An 18,655-nucleotide genomic window follows, 5' to 3' on the forward strand; every position below is an offset into this window, starting at 1 on the left:
GAGTGGGAACAGAGACCCCGCAGGCCGCCCGCACCACGCCCCGCATGACAAATGGCGGAGCGAGCAGGGTCTCCCGCATGACAGGTGGATACATGATACTATGCACCTGTCAGAACCCACAGAATTTGCAGCCAAAACTAAGTGAGACTTAATCTATGCAAAACTTTAAAAAAAATCATTTAGGAGGTTGGGGGATATCATAATGGAATGCAGAATGTGTCAGGAGAACCTACTTGTATTACAAATATTTGAAACAATTCCACTGAAGGGGTTGAGGTAGTGGTACTGACTTACGCAACTTCGGAAATGAATGAAATTTGTAAGACTGAAAGAAAAAAATGAACTGTACATAAATCTTTTACTTGGGGCCATCCCAGTGGCTCAGGTGATTGGAGTGCCGTGCTCCTAATGCCAAGGTCACCAGTTCGATTCCTACATGGGCCCGTGAACTGCGCCCTTTACAGCTGAGATTGTGAACAACGGTTCTCCCTAGAGCTGGGCTGCCATGGGCTGGGATGGGCTGTTGTGTGTTGTGTGCTGCCATAAGCAGCCGGTGAACAGTGTGAGCGGCCTACAGCCAGCAAGAGCTAGTAAGAGCTGCTGTGAGTGGCCAACGACAACCTGTGACCAACTGCCTCAGCCCCCGGGAGTGCAAGGCTCATAATACCAGCATGGATGGTCCAGGGAGCTGTGTCCTGCACAACTAGACTGAGAAACAACAGCTGCTTGAACTGGAGTTGCTGGGTGGAGTGGGGAGGGTGAGGCAGAGAAAGAGGAAAAAATTAAAAAAACACAAAAAAACCTTTTACTTAATAACCTTTTTCTCATTGGGGAATGGGTTAACAATTTTGATACTGCTATACATGTGTTTTGGATTTGAACAATTAACTAAATGGATGTCAGATGGTATAACTATCTGTTGGAGCGGGAGATTACAGATAAGAAGGAGGAGGCTGGAATGATTGATGTGATAATGGATAAAGTTGGAGACAGCCATATAAACTTAATATTTAGCCTGATATAAATATACATGGTTTCATACAGAAATGTGTATGACTAGATATGTATATATGAACAAGTGTATATACACACATTTCCTGTTCTATCAGCTGACAGGGCCTAGAAGACACTGCTACTCTAGTAGCATTGAGCACACCTAGCACCCAGATTTTAGTTTATAATATGTTCTCTAATAAAAGGAAATGGGATCTCTAAGAGAAAGAGCTGATTCTTGGACTGGCAGGAAATATATACAAGATGAGCCTGAAAATTCTTGTGGTGCTGGAAACCAAGGAAGAGCTTAAAAAAAAAAAAAAAAAAAAAAAAATCAAGGGGAGTACATATTTCAAAGCAACACTGAAACCAACTGAAAGAGCTCCCGATAGCCAAAGCTGGAACCATGTGAGCAATAAAATAAATAAAATAGCATAGACTTTTAAACTGTTTAATTTATATGATGATTTCTTCCATCTCTCTATAAATATTTGAGTATTAAGTCCTTGTTTCCCCCTGAACCTTGTGTTGTCTCTCTTTCATTTTTTTTTTCTTTCTGTTTTAACCGTTACCTTTGATGTGCGTGATTTTATTCAAATACTGGTAATCCCACGGTATCAGCCAATATTTACAAGTGAGACATTAAAAAGCAAATTGATGTCTTTGGGTAGAGGATACATGGCTTATCCACCACTGAGATCTGCTGCGGAGTTATTACTAGTGGGAACCCAGCCTGCAGAGCTCAAATGTATTGTTGCATAATTTGTGGTCTACTTCTCTTAAATCAGTTTCACTAAAGAAGAATCTTCTAACATCCTCTCTTAGTGAAAAACAAAAACAAAACAAAACAAACAAAAACCTGCTGCCTGTGTTCTGAGAGTTGAAAGAAGAGCAAAGGCCGAGAAACTTACTATTCAAAATATATCTCTTCCTTTATTTCAGTAGGAACTTCACCCACACCCTCTGACGTTACTGGGGCCAACTACTCAGACTCTAGTAGAATTCTAACTCAATCTCCTATTCTTTTTTTTTTTTTTTTCATTAAATTTATTGGGGTGACAATTGTTAGTAAAATTACATAGATTTCAGGTGTACAATTCTGTATTACATCATCTATAAATCCCATTGTGTGTTCATCACCCAGAGTCAGTACTCCTTCCATCACCATATATTCGATCCCCCTTACCCTCATCTCCCACCCCCCACCCCCCGCCCCCCTTACCCTCTGGCAACCACTAAACTATTGTCTGTGTCTATGAGTTTCTGTTTCTCATTTGTTTGTCTTGTTCTTTTGTTGTTTTTGGTTTATATACCACATATCAGTGAAATCACATGGTTCTCTGCTTTTTCTGTCTGACTTGTTTCGCTCAGCATTACTCTCTCAAGATCCATCCATGTTGTCACAAATGTTCCTATATCATCTTTTCTTACTGCGAATAGTATTCCATTGTGTATATATACCACAACTTCTTTATCCATTCATCTATCGAAGGACATTTTGGTTGTTTCCATGTCTTGGCCACCGTAAACAAAGCTGCAATGAACATTGGAGCACACGTGTCTTTATCTCTAAATGTTTTCAGATTTTTGGGTAGATACCCAGGAGAGGGATTGCTGGGTCATATGGCAATTCTATTCGTAATTCTTTGAGGAACCTCCACACTGCCTTCCATAACGGCTGCACCAGTCTGCATTCCCACCAACAGTGTATGAGGGTTCCTTTTCTCCACAGCCTCTCCAACATTTGTTACTATTTGTCTTGTTGATGATAGCCATTCTGACTGGGGTGAGGTGATATCTCATTGTGGTTTTGATTTGCATTTCTCTGATGATTAGTGATGTTGAGCATTTTTCATATGTCTATTTGCCATTTGTATGTCCTCTTTGGAGAAATGTCTCTTCAAGTCCTCTGCCCATTTTTCAATTGGGTTGTTTGTTTTTTGTTGTTGAGTTGCATGAGTTCCTTGTATATTCTGGATACTAGCCCTTATCGGAGGCACTGTTTGCAAAAATCTTCTCCCATTCAGTTGGTGGCCTCTTTATTTTGTCAATGGTTTCTTTTGCTGTGCAGAAGCTTTTAAGTTTCATATAGTCCCATTCGTATATTTTAGCTTTTACTTCCATTGCCTTTGAGTCAAGTTCATAAAATGCTCTTTGAACCCAAGGTCCATAAGTTTAGTACCTATGTTTTCTTCTATGCAGTTTATTGTGTCAGGTCTTATGCTTAAGTCTTTGATCCATTTTGAATTAATTTTGGCACATGGTGACAGATAGCAGTCCAGTTTCATTCTTTTGCACGTGGCTATCCAATTCTCCCAGCACCATTTATTGAAGAGGCTGTCTTTGCTCCATTGTATGTTTTTAGCTTCTTTGTCAAAAATTATCTGTCCATATTTATGTGGTTTTATTTCTGGGTTCTCAATTCTATTCCATTGGTCTATGTGTCTGTTTTTCTGCCAATACCATGCTGTTTTGATTATTGTAGCCCTGTAGTACAAGCCAAAGTCAGGAAGTGTGATACCTCCATTATTGTTCTTTTTCCTTAAGATTGCTTTGGCTATTCGGGGTCTTTTGTGGTTCCAAACAAATCTGATGATTTTTGTTCTATTTCTTTAAAATATGCCATTGGGATTTTGATGGGGATTGCATTGAATCTGTATATTGCTTTGGGTAATATGGCCATTTTAACTATGTTGATTCTTCCAATCCATGAGCACGGAATGTCTTTCCATTTCTTTGTGTCTTCTTCAATTTCTTTCAAAAATGTCTTATAGTTTTCAGCATATAGGTCTTTCACATCCTTGGTTAAGTTTATTCCTAGGTATTTTATTCTTTTTGCTGCAATTGCAAAAGGAATTGTTTTTTGTATTTCTTTTTCTGAGATTTCATTGTTAGTATATAGGAAGGCAATGGACTTTTGTGCGTTGATTTTGTAGCGGAAACTTTACTGTATTAGTTGATTGTTTCTAATAGCTTTTTGGTGGAGTCTTTAGGGTTTTCTATATAGAGCATCATGTCATCTGCAAAGAGTGATAATTTAACTTCTTCATTCCCAATTTGGATGCCTTTTATTTCTTTCTCTTGCCTGATTGCTCTGGCAAGGACTTCCAACACTATGTTGAAAAGCAGAGGTGATAGGGGACATCCCTGTCGTGTTCCTGAACGTAGAGCAAAGGGCTTCAGTTTTTCTCCATTAATTATGAGATTAGCAGAGGGCTTGTCATATATGGCCTTTATTATGTTAAGGTATTTTCCTTCTATACCCATTTTATTAAGTGTTTTAATCATAAATGGATGTTGTTCAATCTCCTATTCTTAGCTACAGGTTCTCAACTGTCCCTTTTAATATCCCAGCTAGCTCAGATTCCTATCTGAGTTCTGTAATGAATGTTTACTAGACATTAGCATTTGCTTCAGCTTTCCCAGACCTTCTAGGACAGTTACCATTGAAATGAAAATCTGCTTTCCAGTTTCAAAATATTTACCAACAACACAGTTTATTGTCATATAATAGAGTTTCAGGAGAGAAGAGAAGTAAAAACATCTAATTTAACTCCAAATCTCTGAATTAACTTGCTCAGGATTGAACGTTTACCACTTTGGAAGGTGGCTTACTTCGCCCAGGCAGCTATGACAAAATACCACAGACTGGGTAGTTTACATACATCGGAAATTTATTTCTTACAGTTCTGGAGGCTGGAAATTTAAGATCAGTATGCCAGAGTGTTTAGGTGAGGACAATTCTTCTATATTCACGTGAGGGAAGTGGCCAGGGAACTCTCTGGGGGGAACTTCTTTTATAAAAGCACTAATCCTGTTCAGGAGGGTGGAACCTAAGCACATACCAAAGGCCCCAGTTCCTAATACCATCATGTTGGCATTAGGGTTTCTACATACAAATTTGGGGGAGGCACAGGTTTTCAGACCACAGTAGAAGGCATTAGATTTGTCTTTTGATGGGTACTCCTGAAAGGATCAAATATGCTATCTCCTGTGCTATTTTGATAACCCAAACCAGGAACCCAAGGAAGTGTTCTGGGAGTTTGCTCGCATGTATATCATTGGTACTATTGATTAAAGGAATAATAATTTCTATAGGACAAGTCTGTAGCAGCTGCTTTAGGGATCCCAGGCATCATAGCATACATATACAGGATATATAAAGCATATATTAAAAATAAGCATACACATGTAGGATATCTTTCTGCCTCAAACTACTCCTTATCTGGGTGACCACAGATATAGGGATCTTTAACTAGATCTTGGGGGTTTTCTTTTTCTTTTTGGTTTCCAGATTTCTGATCCAGGGAATCATGTCTATTGTCCAGATGACCTTCAGTAGTAGCTTATAGCATCGTGAGATGTCTCACAACTACTACAGAACATACAACTCCAGAAGCTTCTTGGTAAGACTTCCAGTATTGCCCAGGTATAAATGTGAATTCTTTAAGGCTTCACACTAACACAGGACCATAATAACGTTTTCACAACTGGGAGGATACAAGCTATTTTCTCTTCATTAATGAGAACTACCCACCTTAAAAGGGAGAGATAAATGTACAACCCTTATCTCATTTATTTTTATACCCATCATAAAAAACATAGAATCTCAACCCTCACAGCCATCTATCCCCTGATATTTCTCAGTATGACCATATGCTCAGAAATCAGTCTTTCTGTTTACCCAATGCCTTATTCTCTCTCTCTCTCTCTCTCTCTCTCTCTCTCTCTCTCTCATCTCTCTCTATTACTTTCATTCTTTCCTTCTCTCTGTCTCTCTCTGTCTCTCTGTCTCTCTCTCTGTCTCTCTCTCTCTCCCCCCGTCCCCATCTCTCTCTAAGTGCCCAGAGTGGACAATAAAGAATACCCCTTCTACAAAAGCCAAACCTTACAACTGCAACATAAAGTAACAACTATATTGTTGAAGGCTTCCTAAGAGTTAAGTTGATCAGAGACAGATGCAGAATTTCCAACAATATCAATGAATGGTGTAGGTTAATAAAAGTTATATGCACATGCACAAACAACATATAGTCATGCCCACCCAATTTGTTTCTGACTTTAAAACTTTATGTGAATCATTGACCTGGAATAAACAATGTGGTAGATCAGCATACTGTTTTAAAAACAGCTACATCCTCTGAGCTTCTGTTGCTTTTTTTGTTCCCATGTAAGTCCATTCTTAAATATTTAATTAACATCCCAGTCCCATGGAGGTGCAGTAGGTCTATTTGTTTAGGTAATTAATAGTGAAGACAAAAGGATCTAATCACTGGTGGACAGTGAAAGATTGAAATTAAATAAGAATATCAGTACGTACATTTCAAAGCTGATGAAGGTAAACCTCTTAAAAAAATAAAAGTTTATTGTGAAGGACCACACATAATTTGCAATACAATTCTACATTCCTTTTCTTTGAAACAGAATGAACATTATTAAGAAATGACATTATTAACAAGTTCCATTCTTTCATGCCACGCTAATGAGTTTAATCAAAGCTCCATCAGTTTGTCTAAGCATGCTGCCTGCCTCTGAAGGGAAAACTGCAAACATGATTCCATCTAACAGCATGTGGTTCTAAAGGAGAATGTACTTGTTTTTGCTCCCCGTATGAGTTTAAAATCACTTTGTATTTTTGGGAAAAAAAAAAGACTAACATTAAAATGTCTTTGCTTACATGGCAATATTTAAGATTCACACGAATCTGCAGAACAGAGTGCTCTGTGCTATGGTGTTCTCTCATTTGTCTAAAACACTGCTTTTCTCTCTACATATTCATTGGAAACTTAAGACTTACATACTTATATTTTACATAAAGTTCGTCACAGAATGGCAATAGGGTGGCCCAAGTAAGAAGACAAAGACAAGTGATGAATACAAGTGATTAACTATTCCAAGTGCTAATAATCAAGAACGCTCTCTAATATTAATTATTTGTAGAACTGTGGCTTTTTCACAGACACTCCAGGTTGCCTCTTTGAGGTTTAAAATATGTAAATATGTCAGAATAGGGTTTTCCAAATAGCTTTTAACAGAGGAGCAATGTATTAAAAGAAACAAATAAATAAGAGCTGTGAGAAGCAAAAGGCTTACAGTCTTTTTCATTTTGTTTGACCCTTGATATAAACATTTAAACATAATTTTTCCTCTACCCCTTCCCATGTGAACTGATGCAGAAATTCAGCAAAAGTTCTATAAATAGTATTTAATCAACCATGACAAACATTTCCCAAAGAATCTAACACTGTCCGATTCCCTTCTGTATCATTTTTATGTAATCGTACCATCCCAAACAGAAGCTCCTCAACCTTCCATTCTGCCTAGTACTAAACCACCTGTTTGCCTTGAGATTAAGGTCATTTAAATTCTCTCTCGCTCTCTCTCTCTCTCTCTCTGTCTCTTTCACACACACACACACACACACACACACACACACACACACACAATCTTTATATCATCTTCCAGTTGTTCCTGCTCCTGTATGATAATTTATGGGCATAAATTTTATTCTTTATAAATTCATAAACATTTGCAAAAATGTAGAGATGATTTCCATGTAGAGATATACTTAGTCGACATCGGTTGGTAGGGATTGATAGAAAAATTGGGAAAACATAGCAAACCCCCCACACCCAGGTATTTCTTTGAAATACATTTTATCCTGGGAAGTACTCGCTGATCTGTTTTTAATATGAAACAAACAAACAAACAACACAGCTACCAATTAAAAAATCAAGAAGTTCTTTGTAAATCTGATACCATAATGGACAAATGTCATATCTTTCTATTGAATAAAATGAATAGTTTTTAGCAATGTATTAAATCTTCATTTACATGTGGGGAAAAATCATATTAGGAAAAATAAAGAAAACTCACCACTTCTTCATGTCTGCATTTTCTCACATTAATTCCATTTATCTGCAATGAAAACAAAGCACAGTTTTATGTGGTATAATGTGAAATAACTTTATGTTTTGGTTACACATAAAGGAATAATGGTAAAATGCATACCTGCAGAATTGCATCCCCAATAAAGAGTAGTCCTGAAAGTTCCGCTATGAATGGAAGAGGACAATTGTTATGCATCAACTATTTTCTTCATACAGAGGAGTTTTTTAAATTAAATAATATCAAAACTGATAAACAGAAAAAATATAAATGCTTGATATGGATATCGTCTTAAAAGACCCACGAAGAATAGAAATGCAAAACAATTCTATGACTCAGCCCAAATATTAAAACACAAACTGAGATATTTCCATTTAGTTCTACCATTTTATATCTTACAGTTGCTTAAAAAAAAAGAAAAGAAAAAAGTGACTCTTCTGGAAGAATGATTAAATTTTCTCATGTGCTTATAATTTTAAGGTATTTATGAAAAAGTTTAGATCTAAACATTCAATCCATCAGTCATAGAATCACCTCCAACTTTCTTTTAAACATTAGATTGTCTTATAAATGTCAATCATTGATACAGTTACTTTACATCTTCATTGTTTTCCCTAGATACAATTTTATAGGGAGGGCTGAGTTAAATTTCATATGAGAACAGAAAATAATATACATTAAAATAGTTTACACTTGATGTGACTTGTTATCATCAGATATGTTCATTGTTTGTTTGTTTAATGAAACTAAAGTTATGCAGTCCCTTATTCATATAATCACATGCTCTGTTATCTTTCAGTTTTGCTCTTCCATGACAGAAGTCTTTCCCTAGAGTAATAAAGAGTCTAGACTCAGGAATCAGACTCATCCACTTAATGCCTGGTCATGGGGAAGCTGGAACTAGTCAATCACATATTTATGACTCATAATATCATCTTGTTCTTCAATAACAATGACTTACAAAGAATGGCTACTGTATAATTCTCTTAACCCATTACCTCTTTGTTCTTTGGAGATTTTTGAAATGACAACTGGAATGTTATGTTCTGCTCCTCCCTGAAAAGAAAACAAAAAACATATATGGTTCTTTTTAATCTGAAAAAATAAAAATGCAGCGTCTAGTTAGGAACTTGAGGCTATGAATAGTATATTAATGAAGATTAGATACAATTTAAATAAACTTGTGGAATTTTTTTACTAAGTAGATATTGTTCTCAAGAAACTTATCTACCTGTTCAGAATTTCACTATAACATCCAATAATTAATAATAGATGGCTTTGAAAGTTTTCATTTTCCTAATAAAAAATGATAATGAGTTAAATGGGTATTTTCTTCAATGTGGAACAGAGATGTCCATTATAGAAATTCTTATTTAGGGCTCCAAATACTTGATAATCATGTGTTTCCACTATATGCCTAAGTTGTTCTATGCAGGTGACCAAGCACAGCCCCTTTGCATGCTAAGTGACTAAAGAGACCTCTATCTGAACAAATCGATGAAATCAGAGTGTGCATATGCATGGTGTGGAAGGGATAGTCTGCATTTTTTAAATTAGCATTATATTCCTTTTCATGTGGAAACACATACTAAACAATTAATAGAGTAAAATAAAATGGCAAGAATACTGTAGCACTGCTTTGTCTAATTAACAAAATGAGATATGAAAATCAAAACAAAAATAAGTTAGCTGAATTTATGTATAATGAAATAAAATAAATCCCTGAAATAACTACACAAAAATTGTTTCTATATTACAGAGTTGAGACAGTTGAAAGCAATAATCGAAAAGTCAATTTGTGCATTAAAGAATAAAACGTCATGTGGAAAAGAAGTATAGCACTTTTAACATACGGTTGAAAAGGTGATATAATTCCACTGGAGTTTATCTTCAGAATAAATAAACTTTCTAAGCCTCTTTTTGGTAAGGACAATAAATTATTTTACAATAGACATCTATCCTCCATGAATGTCTATTTTTAACACTGAATTACCAAAATACTTAAATAGCAGATAAGCAGTAGTTGTTGAGAAAAGTGGTGATATTCGACTTTTGCTTGGAAAGTAGTTCTTTCTACTTCTGGAATATTAAGAAGAGACATGAAAAATAAAATATTGAAAACTGTCTTACTCAAGTTGAAATTGAAACCCACTACTCAATTAACCTTTTCTATTTCCCACCAACCCAATATTCCTCCACCCACCCTCACTAATTCAGTGAAGAAAGTCTCTGGCATAAGCTGCTTTGGCTTCTAACTTTGCTTTTGCCTTTTAGTCTGTATGTCCTTAATGAGCACTGTCTAAGATAATCTCTCATCTGATCAAAAGGATAGTGATTTTTGACTGATAGTGTGGTGGAACTGAGTGCTTATTTAGCACACAGTAAAAACTAAAATAAATAAAATGTAGCTATTATTGTAATGTAGTCTATTAAGATTTATGAGTAAAATTGTATGACATTAAATAGTAAAAATGTTAGTATTAATCTATTCCAAGTCTCTTAATATTTACTAGTTAGGATTCCAAATTCACAATCCCCTACATTCTGTTCTATTCTTTTCCATCATACTTACCAGTTTCTAATCTATTTTCTTTATTCATTTCTTACATTTATTATTTGTTTTCTTTCTCCTTCCTCCATCCCTAACTAGAATGCAAGTTCCATGAAGGCATTGAATTTTTCGGCAATCTGTTGTGTCCATTGATGTAACCGTAGTGCGTGGGATAATGTTTTTACTTTTTATCTTTGAAATGTTTGTGGAATAACTGAGTGAATGAATAAATGAAGTCTAAGGCTTTGCCAGCTTAAAATTGTTTGAATCTTCAAATGCATTGAGGAATGATTTTTAGTAGAAGATAATGTAACCACACATGAACTTCATTCCTTTAGCATGCGTTCTGCTTTAATCCACGCTTGCTTTGTTTAGCTGATAGAACTACATACCTCTCTTGCATTCTTTCCCTCAGATCCTCCTACTTGTGCGTATACTCTATGTCCATTCCTTTTAATCAGTAAGTCCTTAGGACATTAGATTCTGGTCAGCATCAAACTCACTCAAGAATAAAGCTTCAAGTTTATCAACCATGACCAAGATACAATAACCAAACTTTGTACTAGAATAAGGTTTTAATAAAACAAAGACAACACCTTCGCTTCAGTTGTGTTTTAGCTCCAGACTCATGAAAAGAGACCGGCCCCACGGACCACATCCCCTTGGAACTGGACCGAATGCCAGGACTGACACCAGGACCTGAAGCTATGATCAATTGCTCCCTGCCTTAACCCCGACCAATCAGTAGAGCCGACGACCCCAAGTCCTACAGTAACCATGATTAATGATTTTTCCCTTATATAACCTAGCTGCATGAAGCCAAGAGGCAGCCAGGTTTTTGAGAGCACTAGCTCACCTGTGTCTCTGGGCTTGACACCAACTCCTTAACTTTTACTTTCTTTGCTGCAAACTCCTGCTTCTGTCTTTTTTAGCTTGGATGCACACAGGCAAATGGACCCTTTGCGTCTATGATAACTAAAAAGGTGTACAATGAAATCAAATGTTCGTGGTCACTGACAGTTTCTAGACATACTTGGAAATTGGAAAGATTTTTTAAGAATGCATCTCCATTTTTTTAGAAGAAAAAGCTGGTCAACTAAAATGAATCATCCATTGAAGAAGTTTTAGGTGACAAAAAAAGAGGAAGCAAAACCATACAGATATTTTAGGGTAAACGATGACATTGTTTATGTCACTCTTGCTGTATGGCTGTCATCGGAGTATTTTTCTGTAGCTGTTTTTTTCACAATTTTCTCTCCTTGCATTATTGAGTCCAAAGTTTATCTTAGTCCTTAGATTTGTAATGCAAGTTACAGTGATAAGAGGGTGGGAAACCTCTCCCTGATGTCTGTCTAGAGAAAAGGCTGTTGAGATTGCAACTTTCTGAATGTCAACTCAGTAATGCCATTCTTCCCTAAACACTTAGATTTATAAGTATCTTTTAATGACAAGATATAAATAACCCCTATTTTGTCAACACTTTTATTTTACATATAAAATTTCTCCCGAAATCTGAATGGTTTGTGCTCAAAGGTATTTTATTTATTTATTTATTTTTTTATTCAGACATTTGGCGCTCTGAGAAAAATTTTAAACTATTTTTGGAAAATGACTTTATGATTAATTAGAAAAATTTAAGACAGCACTCAGGAGGTAAAAATTGTAACTTAAAATCACAGTACCTTCATTTATTAGATGAAATGTGAGAGCAATCCAACTCTATTGAAATTAATTAGATTTAGTTCTGGACTTAAATGGGAAAATTTGAGGTTTTCCCAGCAGTAATCTAATAATGTGACTCACCCTGTTTAAAACAGATGATAGACTTCCCCTTACACTTATAATAAAAACCAGAATGCTTAACAACCTTCTCTCATGTGGCCTCATTTTTCTTCTGCAGCTTCATCCTGTACCTTCATCACTCTGAGCACTAAGGGAGGTCAACATATATTGTCCTGTCTTCCAGGAAAGCATTTCTTTCTTTACTTTTAACCAGCTAAACTCCTGCTCATATTTAAGATTTCAGCTGAAGTGCCCCACTCCTTCAACAACTCTTTACTTGAAGTAATTCTGTAGCTCAAATCGTGGCTGTGATTTACATTTCTTTACATTGAAATTTCATCAAATTCTACTTTGCCACTAGAGTATAAAGGCCCTAAGGTCAAAGGCAGGGTTCCCTTTGTCAGCTTCTCTCCAGCCTGTTCTTAGACCAGAGTGTGGCTCAGGATCATGGTTTGGAGAATAATGAATTAATTGAACTCTATTATTCCAGTGTAAAATCAAGATTAGGAAAATAGAGGTGACATTCTAACATGCATCCCAGAAAATATTAAAGCATACATTACTCAATTTTGTAATAGTCTTTTTACAAACCATAGTTAATGTTACAGCTAGCCTTATAGGAACCAGATATAAAGTCCCATCTAAAAGCATTTTGAGCAGGACTCTATACAATGATTTTGCCAGTATAACCCTGCAATTCATTCAAATGAACTCCAGAATGTTTTTGATGATTGACAACTGTGCCAAATAAATCTTTTCAATGCAATATGTATATATTTTTTTATTTCAATCAATCAATCAATCAATCAGTCATATTCTGGGCTCTGGAAGAAAAAAGATGCATAGACTCCACCATTATATATTCATTTAAAGTAAAGAAAATACTGGTAAACAGGTAACAACACAGTTATTAGACTTAAGAGCCCAGTGAACAGGTATGGAAGAAGCAACTAAGGAAGATCACCTGAAAGAATATGGGCAACTATCCTTAATCTATTTGTATCCCACACTTAGCTGCCAAAATCACTTATTTTGGTTTTGTGGATGAAAAAGGGGTTCTCCAGAAAGTAACCTCACAGGGTGATCAGATCATAAATTCCTAACTGGGCAGGTCATGGTGGGTAGTCGCACCTCAGGCATATAACTTTTTAGTAAAAGTTTATCTTTGCCTTAAGCAAGCCCTGACCATTGTTTCTGTGCATCTAGGTTAACACACCTTTGAAATGGCTCTTTCAGATCCTTCTTTCTAAAGCATGACCACCTTCAAGAGAATACATAATCTTATTAACTATCCTATAGTCCAGTCTCCACCTTGCCTTCTCCTACCTTTTTGCAATCTTCCTTCAATTCCCTCCTTAATTCCAAATGCATAAAAGAAACTGCAAACTGTCATTTCTCGTCAAACAGTCTTTCAGCATTTTTCTAGTATGTTGAGATCTTGCTTCCAGGTGTATCCTCTATTCAACTCAAATAGATTATTATAAAAATTCTCTACAGGTTTGGATATTCTTACATTGACATTTTTGACAAAAATTAATAATCTTTCCCACAAACTATATGACTGCCTTCATAAAAGTCCAAAATGGGAAATCTATAGAGAAAGAAAGAGACTAGTAGTTGCTTAGAGCTAAGACAGGAAGACAGGGAGGTAAAGGAGTAATAGCTAACGGATATATATTTTTTCTGAGCTGCTGAATATATTGTAAAATAGAGTGAAATGATGATTGTACATGTTGGAGCCCAGGGCAGGCTGCCACAAGACATCCCATAATAGCATATTGATTATTTTGAATTAAAGTTACTTAAGAAACTATGCTTGCAAGAAGAAAACCCTGACCTCTCTGTCTCCTTAAGGGTGAGACAAATCTCACATTTGTTAAGTGCCCTCCTTGCTTTTCGGATTTGAGAGACAACTTTATCACGAGTTAAAAGAATTTAGAGTTGAAAAGTTTGTATAAACAAATCTTGTACTACCTTTGCTAAGTTACTACCCAAACCCAAACTTTGTTTAGATTCTTCACTAAGAAATATCCAAACATTGCTTTGATTCCTTTGTAATGAATACTAACTTTCCTTGTCCTGTCAATTTATGACAAATGTATTGTTTCTTTGTCTAAAAAGAATAAAAAGTTACCTGGTTTCACCATTTCTGTGAGCCTCATTTTACTATCTGAGCATCATATTGTGATTCTCCCTTGAGCATGTATTAAATTGGTTTTTCTCCTGTTGTTCTGGTCTTATGACAATTTTATTATAAATCTTGCCTTAAGTACTTAAGAAGGTGTGTGTGTGGGGAGGGGGGGAGGATTCTCCCTCTCCTCTACACACACGTCTATGAATATAATAAAAAACATTGAATTGTACACTTTAAATGGGTAAGTTGTGTGGTAATTATATCTCAAAAGGCTATTTAATTAAAAAATAATTTTTCAAATAATAATTTGTCAGTGATCTTTACTGATTTTGGGGACTAAATCATAATCTTCAATGTAAGCTTCATCACCTGCCTATTTCTATGGTGGTAGGTATCCATGTTATCACTGGTGGAAACAGATAAATCAGACTTAAGAAGAAAAAAGCAAGGGGACAAAATGGGGAGAAATGTATGCAAATGTGTGTGTGTACTTATATCAATAGTTGATATTTAAAGAGTTTTGCCCTAAAATGATTAATAAATTAATGACAGAAATTCATTACAGCTACAATGAAGGTGTACATTTTTATTTCGTAAATTTGACACTAATAAAACTCAGGACTTCTTATTAAGAAATCATTTGCTTGATCCTGGACATTTTAATCCATTTATTTTAGTTTTAAATAAACCTGATTGTAAATAACTTTGATAAGAAACATTTTTTGTTTTTTCCCAAATAAAGTGTTTAGAGATAATTTAGTTTAGGTTTTATATCTGTATAGTTATTAAGAGAAAGGGCTTTGTCATCAGGTTTGCATGGGGTTGAGGCGCAGCTCTGCCACTTACAATAATGAGTAAGTTAACTTATGTGTAGAGTGCCCCTGGAAGCTGTTAGAATGAGTTTTGTGTGAGCAAGAGTGACTCCATATTGAATGAGCAAGAGTAACTCCATTTTGGACATGCACAAAGAACTTAGTAGACAAAGCCCAGGGAGCTGCCCAGTTGCCCTGGTAATTGGGTATAACCAGCTATACCCCCAAAGGTCTGCTACTGAAGATATGATGATGTCAGGGTGGTCAGCTGGCTGCCCCTATAAGGTAACATCAGGAAGGCACTCAGAACTGCACAAGAACTGAGGACTTTTGCAGCTCAGAGAGCGGTCTCAATTGAGAAATGACCACGCTGCCACTCTGCTCTGCTCTAAGAACCCTCCACTCGGCTCTGCTCCACTCAGGCCGAACCTCTGCTGGATGAACCTGACAGACTAGTCACTCTTCCTCACTCCACCAGGACTCTGATTGACTTTGGGACTGGTTCGTTACTCTATTTTACTAAATTATGGTACTACTCTGTGTGCTTTACTATTTGGCGTATTGATGATTAATGTTTGAGTAAAGAGCATATTGAAAGGCATTTAACACCTTGCGTGCTCTGTGCTTCACTTGTGCCATGGCTACCATGGAGGCCTCAGTCAGTGCCAGGTAGATCCTGGGGTTCTGAGAGTCTGTCTGTCAGGAATTAGTTTCCTGACTTGCAGGGAGAGACTGCAGCATAGACTGTGAGCCTTGTAGTCACCAGTGACAACTTAACTTCTTAATACTTAATCTCATTATTTGTAGAGGGATAACAATAATTAGTTAGATACTCTGATGATAGTAAAAACCAAATGAAACAGAATATAAAGTATTTACCTCAGAATATGATGCTTAAAGATCAGTTAATAAATATTAGCAATTATTGTTCATATATGATACAATTTTAATGATAATAATAGTTATAATTTCATTTTTTATTGTTGCAAAGTGAAAGCTTCCACATATAAATCACTTTTGATTGCAAACATTTCCTTGATGAACTTGGCTAACTTATTGTTTACATTAGAAAACTTGTCTGTTAGAAAATACTCCATAAAATATTTTTCTATTAATAATATTCAAAACATCATTTCTCTAAAAGGTGATTTTTTAAATGACAATGACCAGAGGTATTTAAAAATATGTACATGTATGGTATTGTATTGTAAAAGATATGGAAGATAAAAAAATGTCTCACATGCTAATCTGCATAAGAAGAATGAGGCAAAAATACAAAATATTGGGTCCAATGATGCAAAAACTTGATAACTATTTGGTGTGTAGTGATAGAAACATTAAGTTACGTTTTAAAACAGTAAGTATCAGAACGATCCAGACAAGGAAGATGAGCACTTAACAGAAGAAGTCTACAGGAGGGCCAGAGGGCAGGAGAGCTGTAAGGGAAATGAGGCCGAGCCCCAGAGGTGGGAGCAAGACCCAGAAAATGCCAATATGAGTGGTGAAGCAACTTGAAGAATTAGACAGGAGCCCAGAGGTCATGTGCAAGATCAATACAAATAGGGAAGTCCTTCAGGAAAACTGAGAATATATACCAGCTTGCCTGATGAATCTGAGAGTTTCAAAGAAGCAGTTTCAGTCTGAGAACCGAGAATAATATGTGATTGCAAGTGGAAAGTTTAGTAATTCTTTTGTTCAGTTTTTGGAGAGTGACTATTGGGAGATTTAAAAATGCAAATACAAGAGCTTGACACTTACTGAAGGGCAAACAAAACCAAAAACTAATAAAAGAACACACACACACACACACACACACACACAAGTTTGTGACTTCTGAGGGATGTTTTAATCAAGAATTGTCAAAAATAAAATAAATAAATAAAGCAAAGTTACAGTAGATATTGAAGCAGGGCCTGGTTGGGACCCCTGTAGTAAAGGCCTCGCTGCATCCCCAACCTCACGTTTCCTTGACCTATAGCTTAGTAACAGATTATCTTCTTGCAACTTGAGTTCAGATTGTCCCCTGTCCCAGGTCCCTGTTTCAGAAAATTATTCTGAAACTTACAATCGATAAATACCCTTAGGTACAATCTCTATTGTCTAGCATTCTTTCCAGGCTATTCCCATCATTGTTCCTGGGTTGCTGACACCACCAGAGAACCATGTTGCTGAAGGGAAAGCTCCATGCAGACCCACAGAACCATCATGTATCCTCTGGAGGAACACCCAGAGTTTTCCTTAAGACAGTCTGACCGTAAGACAGTCTGAGAATGTTAAGGCAGTTTTTGAAGGTGTTAACGTGCTGCCTTCTCCAATCACCTGTGCTCTAACAATAAATGCTTATCCTATAGCCCAACTCCTGTGTCAGTCTATTGGCTGAGTGGCGAAAAAAACACAAGCCCCAGTCTCGGTTGCCCTCTGGTTTCAATATGAGAATGGCTCTTCAATATGAGCAGCACAAGAGTACAAATAAGAATAATAATTCTTATTTATTAAAAATAAATCTGGGAAGACTGAGAGCAGGTATGATTGCAGTGCAACAAGCCCTAGAAATGATTCATTACTAAGTTTCTGATCAGAAAGCATGGCAAGAATTTCTCGCTTCTTTGAGGTTGTAGAGCATGTGGATGAAAGGTCATTTAAAGGCAATGAGGGCTGTGCCAGGATCAGAATATGTACACCACGCTTCCAAATTTCATTTCATTGCACTCTGGTTCAGTTGCATATCTGTTCCTTCTAGATTTGTTAACTGCTGCAGTGAAAAAATAACTACAACATGAGACAAAAAAGCAAAGAAACAAGTTGTGATTCATGGATGTACATACTCCCCAGCGGTAAAAAACAATTCCTTTCATTTTTAGGAGATGAAGACAATTCATTTAAACCAGAGGATGGGAACACGGGAGCAAGAAAGTCAGCTTTGTGTGTGTCACCTCCTCTCTTCATGACATCTGCTTTACCTTATGATGCATCAGTACAAAACTGTTATGTGCTCAGATGTCCTTGGCTGTGTGTGTGCGTGTGTGTGTGCGTGATTCTTGTTTTCATAGTTTAGAATTAACATGTATATATAGGTAATTTTGGTCTCCACCTTTGCATGGTAAAATACTACCATTACAAAATGATGGGATTTTAGGAATGTATACTGTAAATTTGTCTAAGAAGATAATTGTGTGATTTCTGTATTGAATCTCAATGTAATTGATGTAGAAACATTTTTTGGATGACTGTGTTTCAAATTGAGGGTTTAGCATCTTTAGACATGATTCTAAAAATAATAACTATGATTCTCAAAAGAGAGTCTCAGAATCTGTAAAAAAAAATTCTTACAATGCAAACCAAAAAATTTCTTAAGGTGAAAAAAAAACAAAACAATAACAGAAAGGGAAGTGGACAAAATTTGAAAAGAAAGTGCATTAAAACTTACTTAAATTATATTTTTATCATTTAAATCTAATAAATATTTCTTTCATTTACATTAAATATATTATTTCC

At 36.1% G+C, this 18,655-nt stretch overlaps 1 protein-coding gene across 10 annotated transcripts in view; it reads right to left on the reverse strand.

Moving 5' to 3' along the window:
* Nucleotides 1-18,655, reverse strand: part of SNTG1 (syntrophin gamma 1) — an 813,791-nt gene that overhangs the window by 235,792 nt on the left and 559,344 nt on the right. For all 10 annotated transcript variants that reach the window (XM_074318426.1, XM_074318425.1, XM_019712572.2 and 7 more), the window contains 3 exons: nt 8,880-8,937; nt 8,005-8,048; nt 7,870-7,911 (listed from right to left, as the gene is read on the reverse strand). In XM_074318426.1, the coding sequence (XP_074174527.1) occupies nt 7,870-7,911; nt 8,005-8,048; nt 8,880-8,937 (144 nt within the window). The remainder of the gene's footprint in view (nt 1-7,869; nt 7,912-8,004; nt 8,049-8,879; nt 8,938-18,655) is intronic.

Source organism: Rhinolophus sinicus, linkage group LG14, assembly GCF_036562045.2.
Source record: "Rhinolophus sinicus isolate RSC01 linkage group LG14, ASM3656204v1, whole genome shotgun sequence".
In the NCBI taxonomy this organism is placed as follows: Eukaryota; Metazoa; Chordata; class Mammalia; order Chiroptera; family Rhinolophidae; genus Rhinolophus; species Rhinolophus sinicus.